The 14,087-nt window shown below is 34.1% G+C and overlaps 1 protein-coding gene across 1 annotated transcript; it reads right to left on the bottom strand.

Moving 5' to 3' along the window:
* Positions 1–201: 201 nt before the first annotated feature.
* On the bottom strand, positions 202–6,406 carry LOC120325649 (porphobilinogen deaminase-like). Its single transcript, XM_039391733.2, has 10 exons — positions 6,030–6,406; positions 5,472–5,544; positions 5,302–5,351; positions 4,840–4,973; positions 4,048–4,125; positions 3,457–3,655; positions 2,562–2,711; positions 1,857–1,910; positions 1,360–1,458; positions 202–1,143 (listed from the first exon to the last, which is right to left on the bottom strand). Exons 1-10 carry the CDS (start codon positions 6,090–6,092, stop codon positions 952–954), a joined length of 1,092 nt encoding a protein of 363 aa, XP_039247667.2. The 5' UTR covers positions 6,093–6,406; the 3' UTR covers positions 202–951.
* Positions 6,407–14,087: the final 7,681 nt, after the last annotated feature.

Raw genomic sequence — 14,087 nt, 5'->3', positions numbered from 1 at the left:
CACACTTACATGGCCCGCCAGTTTACGTGGGCAAAATTTTTGGCCCCGGCTCAAAAACCTTGCCCACACCTGCATTAAATCAACCTTGCCAGGAAGATAACATACATACAGCATAGTCAGTCAGTCAATTATAAAACTTTTGATGGGCGAGCCTACGGACGACTAAGAGGTGCAATCTGGTTGGTACCTTGCAGACATACATCACGTGTCATATTTATTAATAGCGTAATCATCACAAAAGGAGTTAGCACAAACAGCTAGCAATTAACCGAGATAAAGGCATTTATAGACAAAACAATTATTGTAATAAGTTTTCAAAAATACGGAACTGCAAAACATTTTCAATTGTGTTGGTCGAACAGAGTAAATAAACAAAGACAATTAAATACATATTACCATTTAAGTTTCAACCACTACTTTTTGCGCTAGAACATTGGTTTGGCACTTAAAACAAAGTACCACCAAATTTGGGTGCAATACCACTAAGTATGGTACTAATCTATATAATGAAGTAGGAGCTGAATCAGCTGAAATTATTTGTAGGCTAAAAGGCAGGGTATGATTTTGATAAACTGAATATCTGAGGACAGGCGATGCGACAGCCTAAACATATGGCAAAACACAGCTACTCAGCGGTTTGCCTGGTATGGGAATAGTTAACCAGTTATTAGTTCCAGATACATGGACCATGTATTGCTATACATTGCTGCTATAGTTATAAATAAAGCGAATGAATAATATTGCTTAGGCCTTAGAACAATGGTACCGTTGTCAAAATATGCTTTGCACACATAAAAGCGGTCGCAGTGTTGAAGGAACATACAAAAGTTCTAGAATAACCAATAATTATTTTTTCAATGGAAACTGCAAGGTATTAAGTGACATCCCAGGTTGGCATAAGACCAAATTTTGCTACTCGCTGTGATAAACTTTGTCAACCCAAATGCTGTATCACAAATCATTGCTCATTTCATTTTGACGTCTAGCTTCATCCAATATTCTCCTGGCTCCTCTGTTCAGTAGCAATTGAGCTATATCTCTTCCAAGATGACCAGCTGTCTTCAACAGAAATGGACTGATGAAATGATAACTGATCGTAATACTTGCAAATTCACAATTTTCAGATTTGTCCTGTGCTCTGATCTAGTAATAAAATGAAAAAAATCAAATTTATAATTCTTGTTATGAAGGATATTTTTGGCAGAATGGCCAAAACCGGATAATGAATTATGTCCAAAACATTATAAAAAATATTTTTAAAAATGAAATTTTTGAATCACTCGCTCAAACAATAATTTTTTAAATTCTAAATTATTCCTAAAATTATTAATTTGAGACATTGAAAAAATTTAAATCTACCATTTTATCCCAGTCTTCATCCGGAACCAGTGTTGTTTGCATTTTCTCAATTAATGCTTCTGATCCATCCAAACTATAAACACCAGCTTTCATATATAACTGAAATATGATTATATGTCAATCAATGGAGAATGCAATTGCTAAGAATAATAACAAAAATAAAAACGAGAATATCGGTCGGACACCGAAGAATTATCGATCGAAACTGTGGTTTCGATTCATGACTCTATAGTGACACCGCGTGTCCCATCACTAATTAATTAATAACTAGCTGATTATACGACATAATTCATCCAAAATCAATAGGCTTCTGGTCCGAGATATGATGAATGCACATGCAAAATTTGGAGCAGATTCAACCACGCCTTCGTGAGATATCGCGTGCATCTAACAGACAGACAGACAAATACCTATCAACATACTTACCGATCTAAAGATCGATAAGTACCTAGTACACAATAAGTAGTATAAAATTGTATTGAATAAAAACCCCATACCTCTTTATCTTTAATATAAGTTTCGACAGCAGTTGGTACAGAACAACCACCTTCCTGTAACAAAGTAAATAAATCACTTAAAAGAAATCAAAATCATCACAAAATGTGCTTTTTCTGCGAGCAGGTAACTTGTGTTGTGGAATTTGAAGAAAAATGTAAGTGGTTTGTATATTCAAAGATAAACATGGTTACAGTCTCAAAAGATCAGGCTTAGTGTTCATGAATCTAGTCAGCTGAGCTAGTCACAAACGAGTAGAAAATAGGGCCGCAGTTCTTTTCTGGAAACACATTACCATAACATATATTGGGGAGAAATTTATTTGCTGAATGACGTTTAAATTATGGGATAAAATACAATTGGGTGGTATGAATCTGCAGAGATAAGTAACTATGAGGATGAACTGTTGGTTGTACAACCCCTGAGTGGACATTCACAGTGAATGGAAAAATTGTTTTGAGAAATCTCTTCAGTTTTCCTCCAGTAATCTTGCTACAAAACATCATTATGTCATGAAATTTATCCAGAAAAGATGCAGATATTTGGCTTATCAAAAACAACTCAACTAGCACACTACAGTTAAAGTCCGAGGATACTCACCACTGCTGGCATTTGCTGCAGATGACATTGTGAAATGCATACTACCAGAACTCAACAAGTTAGATTATAAACTGGGAAAAAATTCTAAATTTGTATACAACACATACCAGAGTTCTTAAAAATGCTCTTTCCGCAATACATCTGATGACTGTATCAGTATCGTGTAATTTTGATACAATATCAATTGTTCGAAAGTCATCTGATCTTGTTTCAACAGCTAGGGCACCTTGACCAACAGCATACAGGCAGTCATCAGTCTAAAAGTGATCAGAGAAATATTTTTTTTTTACAGTTTTTAGATAATTTATGTGATAATGAATACACAACATTGAGGAACAAAGTCAGGGATGTGCACCCAGCGGCCCGCATGCCAAATGCGGCCCACAAGAAAAAATTGTGTAGCCCACGGAGAAGTGCCAATTTTAATAAAGGTGCCACTCGTGGTTTCACCCAGTAATTTGGTGAAAGGTATCACAGGGTAAAATCATCAATCACTGGTAATGCTATTGTTATAATAATATGTAACTCTACTGAGGGTTTTGGATGATGGCAAAGAAAACTACAATTTATTAACATGTGGAAAACTGTAAGTGTAATTGGTGAAATAGTGAGCATATACATACGTGCTAGAAACTGCTGGTAAAAAACACCATATATTAAACATAACATCTCAATATTGAATTATTGTCCATTCCAGGTACAAATATAACAGTCAGTATAGACAGATTAAAAAATAATATGAGATACTTCTTCATAAAAAATTCAAGAATCCATTTGATAACTTGTTTTGAATACTTTAATACTGTTTTTAATACTCATAATTGATCATAATTACAGGATACTTCTATCTAATTATAAGGCTGAATACTAGAATAATTGCAAATGAACGTCCTTATATTGCATTGTCTTAATACTAAGAAACAGTGAATCCACCAATACCATTTTATTTGTATTTCTTGAGTCGATTTCACAACATTAATAAAAATTTATCTAAGTACATACATCTAATGTGTAGGAAATTCTGTTCTCCCATCCCATTCTGATCAAACCGGCAGCAGCAAGAATAAGAGCGTCATAGTCATTCGCTTCATCAAGTTTTCGCAATCTTGTGTTTAAATTTCCTCGAACACTTTTAAACTTTAAGTTGGGATATTTCCTTTTCAACTGAGCAATACGTCTCAATGAACTGGTTCCAATGACACTAAAAGAAGGATCAAAACTTGTCTTAATAACATCAGTATTGGTCAATATTTGAAATTGGTATTGGAGTCAAAAATACAAACTCTTTTGAGTCAGGAGTTGAAATTTAAAACTTTTGATGAATATTATTGAAGTTGAAGTAGGTCTCTAGCCTACCTAGACCAACTTAGAATGCACAATGACAAAGTTGACCTAGCATTTTCAACGAACATTTTCATCGAAGCATGCTATACGCATGAACTATAAAAATTTGGTTTTCTCAGCATCAATCGTGAGTCTAAGTCTAAATTTTTGTCAGTTCGAAGATAAGGGTAACCTTTTATCAACTCAATAATGTATTTCTGAATTACCGGTACATAACGACATGCATAGTTTAAAACCTTTAGTTTATACCTTCCATCATCAAGATCATCAAGTCTCTTTCCTTTGTGTTTTGGGTGCATTACAACTGCATCATGTGGATCTACTCTCCTGAAAAATTTTCATTATTAGAGAAATAATGTATTTCAAAAATGATACAAAATAATTTCAACCAGAACTTATTGTATGTATTCAAATGATTTTCTCTGTTTGTTCTAAAAGTTCATCTATAAGACAAGATTATACTATGGTTTAACGACATATATTAGTGATCTCATACACAATCCATAGAGGGACATGTGGGTGTACTGAACCAAAAAAACATGGGAAAGATTTAGGAGATAATGTCAATTAAAATAATATACTTTTATATACAGGCAGTTATAGTCTAACATTATGACCAAAAAGGTCAACGATTAATTTTTGAGATAGAAAACTAAGCAAATCATTGTTGAACATACCGTAACCTTATTTTGTAAATATTTTCGATACTTCATATTCAAAAATATTATTTAAGTATGTGTTTCAATATCAGATTATTCACTTTTGGCTGTGATCTATTCATTCGAAAACCCTGTAAATCATGTTGCCCTAATGTTAAGCACCTAGATCAGTGATGAAAATTTGGAGGAAATGTAACACAATGAGGCAAGGTATATGGACATATAAGCATAATTTGTACTCCATGCTGATTTGAAACAGAGGCAGAAAGAAATGAAATAAAATAAGTTTCAAGTACAACATAGATCTCACAAAACAGCTTCTGGTTTTCAGAAATATACCAAGAAAATGATAACCAATGCGAATATATATTTTAAATCATACTTTGAAACTGCAGATATAGTCAGATTAGGTGGAAGAGTTGAAGGCATATCTTTCATTGAGTTTACAACGAGGTGTACTTGGTCATCAGCAAGAGCAACTTCAAGTTCTTTTGTGAACAAACTTTTTTCTCCTGTCTGATCATATGAAAGAAATTTCAAAATATTAAATACTGTAGAAGAAGAATTAACTCATAATATTTCATGCAACTTAAAATAAGGGTAACGCAATACAAATATAGACAATTTAGGACGGGGAAAAATGGTCACATTGACTTGAAGTGAGAATTTAAAATAGAAAAAACATTGAATAAAACATTAGTGAAGATTTTTCTTACAAATAGCCTATACATTATGCTCACAAAACTAAGTACTATTCAATAGGAAATAATTAGGCGCCAAAAGATTTTTGGAATGATTTTCACAAAGTATCCTAAATTATCCAACAAAAGATAGTAGTTCTGACCTTGGGTAGAGGCTTGTCGAGAATTTTATCACCAATAGTTGCCATCGGAACTGTAAATTAAAAATGTGAAACAATATTGTTTTAATTTAGGATTCCTTGACCAGTAAAAGACAGTAATTCACAAATTATCTATAAAAAGTCCATAAAGGAAAACTAAAATGATTTTTTACCGATTTCAATATCCAGACTTTTGTCCAACTTTTTCAGTTCTCCTACTATCCATTCAGTTTGCAACATTGCTAACTATAAAATAAGTACACGTTAAAAAAATATATAGGTTTGCAATATTTAAAATTGTATAATGTTTCATCAAGATGCTCAAAATGAATCTATCAAAATCTGACAAAGTCGAAATTTAAGTTAGTCATGCTTTACAATAAGTTCCAGTATTTTTCACAATATATCAAAATAATTTGGTCATGTCTGCATGTTCAATCATCCACACTTGAAACGGTTTAAGTCTAGTCATACTAGTATAAAATCAGCTATGAGGTAGGGAAATCCAGGGTCAAGCGATCTCTCTCATGACAGGATCGTTATGACGGAAAAACGAGAGAAACAGCTTGCTCGATTTTGGGTTATCGTTTGCGCACTTTGGACGACCCGCTGAAGTTCTTACCGAAAAAACATGATTTTAGACAATCATAATGAACATCAAATATCTATAAGATTGAAACCAAATAATTTTGGATTCAATTCTATGAATGTGCTTGGGGTTTCCAACTCACTGGACTTTTCCTTGTCCCAATCTTCAATACTTTTCCACTAGCATTTTCATCAGATGGCGGCATCTTCAGTATTGACAAATAAACTTAAATTTGCCTCTTAAGTATGTAGTCTGAAAAATTCGGCAATATGTAATAGGATTTTAATATTTATCCAGTAGTAGAAAAATGCAATAAGAAGGCTTAATAAAATGATGATGGGCTGGTTACCAGATATGCCAGTATACAGGTATAGGAATATTTTATCAGTAACAGAACAAAGAAAGATATATTGTTTTGTCTGTTTGTCGACTATAAAACAAGCAATGCGGTAATCTGGCAATGGTACAATTCGTAATATATACCGGTGCGGCTCAACGAGCTAAGCGTTGGGAATACGCTCGCCACCGCACCTCTAATTACTCTGCGTGAGCGTGGGTTCGCAGGTTCGAATCCCATGCAGGAATAGTTATGTGCGAGAGGATTGCTGGACTCCTCACCGTCGTAGGGTGGTTCACATAACCGCTGGTCGGTTACGGCTTCCCCACCTACAAGTCCATGCTTCCGAAAACAAACAATATAACTAATCCCATACCCGACTTGGAATGTTAACCGGACGAGAGCCGTGGTTCGCCATATGAATAAGTTGTCTTATCGGCTTTCCTCTCCCCCGGGATAAATATGTAAATCTTATCCTTATCTGTTTCAGATGCTTTAACTGGATGGAATGATAAGGAAGGAAGCCCAACCACTGAACCAAGAAGCGGTTGTGTGAACCACCTACGACAACAAGGAGTCCAGCAAACATCTGCTCTAGAATGTAGCTACCCACAGGCCACAATATTCAGATATTAAAATTAGAGAACCCACGAAATAACTGTGGGCGTGCACAGCCAGCTCTGCAGCTCACCAGGGTTGCCAGATCCCAGTGATCAAAAAAATCCAAATCAAGACAAAAAAGCCAGAAAAAGCCAACAATTTTACTAAGTAGAAAAGCCCCCTGATTTAATGCTCTTGGCACAATAATGGGTTTGCAATATGCTATATTTTCGGCTGCTATCATGGCGATTTCCACTTCAGCGGGATGAAGAGTTTAAAAGCTTTAGTATGCGATATACCTTAAAACATTCTCCCTACGCATTTTGAAACCATCATTTTTATTAAAAAAAATTATCTAACCACGTGCCGCTTATAGTCTAGGTAGACTACTGATAGCTAATTTTAGCGCAGTTAATCACATCGTTCGCGAGACTAAATTTCGATTACTGCAACTAAACTAAAGCTCCTGGGAAGGCATAATGACAATTAAGTAATACAACTATTTATTGGAAACAGAACTAAAAACTGACAAATAACACGCAAAACTAAAAACGAGGCAATGTTCACCCTGCTTGAACATCTGTCTGAAATAATAAACAAGGGTGCTCGGGGAAATCCAAATGTTAAGCATCTAAGCTATAGGCTATTGTTACACACTAAATATTGTATTTCATATGACTTCAATAATATACACTAAATGAGACTAAAAAAAAGTCAAACGGATTTTCTTTTCATGGTTCCAACAAAGTGGAATTTTCAATAATGAAATAATAAATAAGATAATAAATAAGTGACACATGTATGTCTGTATGTACAAATACTGAAATAGGAAAATAAGTATATACATTAACAACAGCATCATCAATCATATGCATTTTCATTAAATCCATGGTGTTCCGTTGTTCATCGATTTGATTTAACAGTTTAGTTTTAATTAGTTATTTTTAATTGGAAACAAAAAAAAACAGAGTTATGAAAAGTCATTTGTTTGCAGGTAGTTCAAAAATTAAACTTAGCTGCTGACCTATATTATATTCGGTAAAATTAAAGAGTGATTGTCTGCATGGATCTATAGCGAAACTAATTCTGTTGTAATAATAATCGAATGCAGTCATACTATATAAACTCATAGTAAACAGGGGAATGTTGATTATATCAGTACAGCAGTATATCATAACTTGCTAATGATTTGCTTTTGCACAATGTTTCTATTTTTATCACAGTTCTTCCATTAAAGACAAACATCTCCACTATTTGTTGATTTGTTTGGCAATGTTCGTAGAAATTCTGACGTCAAACGCGTTTGATGAATGGCAAATTTGGCGTTAAAAAAGCCAATATGGCAATCCTGCAACGCATTCATACGTATTGCGTGTGTATGGCAATACTTCATTCGTCACCGTGATACAGCCAATTTTCCTCGACCTTTCACCCCAGCAAAACTTCCATCGCTTTGAGCTGGACCTGGCTGACTACTAGGGTTGGATTATCCGGATAGCGGTTAACCGGATAACCGATTAACCAAGAGGTATTTTGCTATCTGATAACCGGATATTATTGTAACGGTTAACCGGATAATAGAGCAGTATAAATAATGCATATGCGCATTAGTGATTTTTATATTTTTTGTTGAGTGGCCAATGACATCTCTCAGAGCATATAATATTCACTTATATCCACACCACTCTGCATATTTTAGTCATCCGTGTAATGCTGGAGTGAACTTGACTATAGTCTTACATCACAAAACACGCAGAAAAATGTGATTATTGCGTATTTGCGGTATAGAAGAGCCCGACTTACCTTAAAATAAAAGCATTTCTACTCTAGATATGAAAATAAATGGTAAGCTGCACGAACAAATCCAATTTCCTATTTTTGCTATCTTGAAAATTCATCAAATTTGAGCTATTATTGCAATTCCAATGAGTATAATTTATTTAGTACAATAAATGCAGATATTAATTAGCTTATAGTTATATATCAACATTTTCGGGACAAAAGTCGGGTTCAGTTTCGTCGGTATATAACGCCGATAATTGTTCTATTTCGCCCGGAACTGAAATGGCCGCAGTATGTTATCTATCGTCGTATCTATCTATCGTTAAGAGAGTAGATCTGAAACACACATTTTTGACTGACAATAAGGAATTGAATGCTAACGAAAATACCACGACTCTTGATTTATGAGCCAGTGATAGATAAAACAAGACTCTATTTTAGGCGCTGTTGAATCGCCAAAATTTCGTAATAATCGTATTTACTGAATTTACAACAAGGGTAACTTTTCACGGGATGTAACTTCTTTTCAAATTAAAACTGGCATAATGCCGATGTTAATTCCCCAAATAATAACGCGATGCGGAAGAAAACGATCGGCGATGATAACACAATTAGCCTGTAAAATTCGATCGCCTTTATTAGTGACGTTTTCGAAAATTTCAAAATGAGGAGGAAAGGCTGTTAGTACATTTATGGTTTTCATGGAACTTTCACAAACAAATTTGTTTGCAAAATGGTCTATAATATTTCAGAAAAGTTTAATGTGACAGACTCTGTATCGTGTCATGTTTTTCGTTTACTCATTTAGGGTGGTAAGTAAAGTTGTTCAAAAACTGGCGCAGCATTGTTTTGGCTCTGTTAATTTAGTTTAAAAGGTATTCGAATGGAAATAGATTTAAAGTTGTGGCCTAATTAGTACAAACGTGAGAATATTTCAAATTAGAAGACATTTCTGACCACTTCGGTTTTTTCATAATCATCAATTTGCTTTGTTATTAAAATTTTTGTTCAAATGACTTATATTTTCCTATACACTTCACGGAATTTGTTCCCCCTATATTCTATTTTTTGGATACTTCTCTCACCGAAATAAAATGTTCGAAATGCACGATTTTTTGTGTTCATGATTTCATTTATATGTATGCTCTTGTGGTATATATTAACAAAGTTTATTTCGTCTTGCAAAAAATCACCAAATATTATAGAAAACAAAATACTATACATGACTTAAATTTCATTGCAATTGATAGGAAGGTGCGGATGATCATAAATGATCATTGTGAGTCTGCGACACTAAAATTTAGTACGAGTCAAAATTTAAAAGAAAAGAGGCTCTAGACACAAAGAGAAACTTTTAAAAAACTTTACAATAAAGTAGAAATAATATAAATCTTTACATATTATTTGAATAGGAAAAATAACTTAGCAGTTGGGGGAAAAAAAATTAGGACACAATATTTTCAAAAAATGTTTCATTTTATTATTCCGCTGTACATCGGTACGACTACTGAGCTTAAATTATTATTTATTGACACATGCAATATTAAAATGCACAATAATTCATATTCAAGAAAAATAATACATATGTGAGTATTTACAACAGAACTGTGTGGTGGTATTCGTTCAATTCACCGCGAAAATCCTGCGAAATCGGTTCTCTAAAATCAGCAGTAACTATCCGGTTAACCGTATATTTAAAATACGGAATACCCGGATATATCCGTTATCCGGATAGTGAAAATTATAGGTATCCGAACTAACCCTACTGACTACCATGCAATCGCTGCATGAAACAATGATTGAATGAGGAGAAAATATTCTAATCTAACATGTTATATTTTTTGGCTGTTACCGAGCCTATTAGTGATATTATGTTGAATTAATACCTGTTCACTGGTTAGCGGATTAACCGTAAATATATACTACTACGGATTAGCTGTTTCCATCCCTAGCAATAGTCTGTGTATGTTTCTCCGAGCATCGACTTCTTTGTTTATTTATGCAAAATTAGCAATTAACTTTTTAATGGTGTCTTCGGAATTCATTTACGAACTCAATGACGTGACGCCCTGGATTGCCATATTGGCCTTTCAACTCCGAATTTAAGCAGTTTTCTAAAAACACTTTGGCGTCAGAATTTCAGTTTGACTTTTTTGATGTCTATTCGTGGTATATTTCAAAAATAATATGAATTACAATATTCAGTAGGCAACAATGGACGTTTCCCCGACGCTTGACCCTCGAAAGATTTTCTTATGCATTGCAACGATGATTTCGAAAGTGTTTCGAGGAATTGGCGCTTGCAAACTGGCTCACATGCACGAAACTAATTTCATTCAAACAATAAACCAATTGCCGCTTATAGCTACTGATAGCTAATTTTAGCCTAATCTATTGCAGACTTTGTGGTATCAATCTTTGATTATTGTAACTAAACTAAAAGTCCATCGAAAACATAATGTCAATGACGTTATTTGATTTACAACCATTTTATAGAAACATAACTAAAACTGACGAATAACACGCAAAACTACTGAAAGAGGCAATGTTTACAACCACGCATGAATATCTGTCCGAGCGGCGGCATAAATTTCAATTATAACGTCATTGTTAACTTATTGCTAATTTGTAATTGTTGCAGAATTAAAAAGAAAATCGATGCTCGGGGAATATCCAGAGCCTATGGATGCTTCCACGAGCATCGATTTTTTTTGTTTATTTTCGTAACAACTTAATGATGACCAATCAGCAAAAAGCCAACGATGACTTAACAATTTGAATTTTTGAAGCCGCTCAGACATTTCGTACGCCCAGATAAAATATTGTCCAGTTTTTGCGGTTTTGTGTGTTATTTGTCTGTATTAGTTGTGTTTCCGAAAATTAGTTGTAAATGAAATATTCTAATTGTCCTTATGCTTTACGATGAGCTTTAGTTAAGTTACGATAATAAAAAATTAGTCCCGGAAAAGCTGCGATAGACATGGCTGAAATGAGTTACTAGTACACGTAAGTACTAACTATCCGAAATGTTGCAATGGACCTTTCCCCGACCTTTGACCCCCGAAAAATTCTTCCTATACTTTACCATTGCAAATTTTTGGGACTTATTTTAAGAGTGGTTTTGCGAGTTGGTGCCTGTAAAATGGGGTATTTGTTTCAAATCATCATCATCGCATACAACAATCTGTTTTTTAAAAGTACCGGTAAAGAATTTTAGTCTAGTCTATCACATCTATTTCTGCACTAATTTTTTATTACTGCAATTAAATTAAAACTCCTAAGAAGAAAGAGCGATCATTGAATTACCTGATTTATATTTAAATTTCCGAAACACAGCTGAAAACTAACGAATAGAGTTCGAAAACGCGAAAACGAGGTAATGTTTACGACCACGCCTGAAAATCTGTCTGAGTGAGAAAAGTGTATGAGCGGATGCAAAAAAGGAGCATTGTTACGTCACTTTTTGCATCTTGCTGATTGGCCAATGTCACGAAGTAAACAAGGAAGTCGATGCTCGGGGAAAGGTCCATAGTGAAGGATAAGGAAAATTTTTGTGGGTCAAGGGTCAGGCAAACAACCATTTCTTCCTGAGAATTGATTTCCTTATTCATTCTCTCAATCATAACCAATCAGAAATAAGTCAACAATGACGTAACAATTACAATTTGAGCAGCCGCTCAGACAAATATTAATTAAAGCAGAGTTGATAAAAGCGCCTCGTTTTCACAGTTTTGGTCAGGTAACTAATATGATATGTTTTCATATGCTAACAATAAGAATACAAAATGACAAAACGATCCACAGGTCTATTTCGTGTCCAATAAACTCTGTAACCAGCAAGAAGTATAGATTTGGCAAGAAATAATTTTGTACGTTGTGAGCTTTTCTACTCATATATTATGTAGTTTAAAACAAAATATCCCTTTCCGCCCTGTAATGTTTCTGATATTAATCTGGACACGTCCTTAGACAGACTCTTAATTGCTCTTCCAACCTTTCAATAGCATACATAAATCTAAATTAATTCACCAAAGGGTAGTTTATTTATTTCGATTGAATATTTTCCACAATTCAGCATATACACGATATACTGCGAAAAATAAATGACTTGAGGATGTGATTTACACCCAAGAGGATACGACCCTTTTCGGAGCAATGGTCTCTGAATGTAAGAGGCCATTTAATTTAGCATGGTGGATTTTGCGCAATATAACAAGTTGGTAGAACAAATTTACTTTCTTTGTAGAAATTGCAGCAGAAAAAGTACATTTCACTACTCTCTCTCGTCCCCTGTACTCCAGGGCTGCTGCTCGCCCAATGGGACCTAGCAAATAGGCACACTGTTTGCAACTTAGTCTCATTGGTATAGTGGTGGCCTTTAGCACAGGGGGATAATATAATTTAACTCAATTTATTTTCACCCTCATTTTCCTTATGCTAATTAGGTTAGTACTTATTTAACCATAAGTTCTGCACCTGGAAACTTTGTATTCAAGCTTTGTATTTTAGATTTTGTCTTACTTCACTATACTTTTTTTATTTTATTATTTCATTACTTTGCCACCACCATGAAACATAATTTAAAATATCCCTGTAGAAATTGCCACAAATCAGTCCGAACTAATCAGAAAGCTATTTTTTGCAACATTTGCTCACATTGGATACATTTAAAATGCACCAATATCTCTAACCAGCAGTATGAAAACCTGCAATCTGAAGATGTGCCTTGGTGCTGTTTCTTTTGTGAAAAAGATTGCATACCATTCTCTTCTCTCTCTGATTCTGAATTATTAGAATTATGTACTTCCTCTCATTCAGAAAAAGCTGAAGCCCAGGTACTTAATAAAATTCTTGATCCTGAATACCTAAACCAAATGTTTCTTGAGTCAGCCAATACTGACAATGATGAATTCAACAACATAAACAGTGTTTTCATGTACAACAGCTCAAATCAGTATATTTGCACTAGTGATGTCAATGACCTCAAATTCAAGGATAATTTTAAACTAAGTGGTTTCATGACTCTTTCAATCAATATCAGATCTTTAGCCTCTTTCAAAAACTACGCAAAATTTGAAGCAGTAGTGAATTCACTGAATTGTAAGCCTCATGTAATTGCTGTAAATGAAACTTGGATTGTATCTGGTACAAATGGCCATTTCAATACATTGGATGGCTATGTTTTTATCACTAATAGTAGATCTCATCACCGAGGTGGTGTTGGTCTCTATATTCGAAATGATTTGAAATACATTGTCCGCAAGGATATTACTATAATGTGTGAAAAGGTTTTCGAATCTATTTTTATTGACATATTATTGGAAAATAAAACAATAACCTGCGGTACTATTTATAGATCACCACTAACTGATGAATTGAACAATGCTAACTTTCGGAATCTCTTGTCCCAAGTTCTCTCAAAGATGAACAAGTTGAATTATAATTATATAATGGGTGACTTCAACTATAATCTTATTGATG

This window comes from Styela clava, chromosome 4 (genome assembly GCF_964204865.1).
Source record: "Styela clava chromosome 4, kaStyClav1.hap1.2, whole genome shotgun sequence".
NCBI classification, from domain to species: domain Eukaryota; kingdom Metazoa; phylum Chordata; class Ascidiacea; order Stolidobranchia; family Styelidae; genus Styela; species Styela clava.
This window is presented reverse-complemented; position numbering and strand designations above follow the sequence as displayed.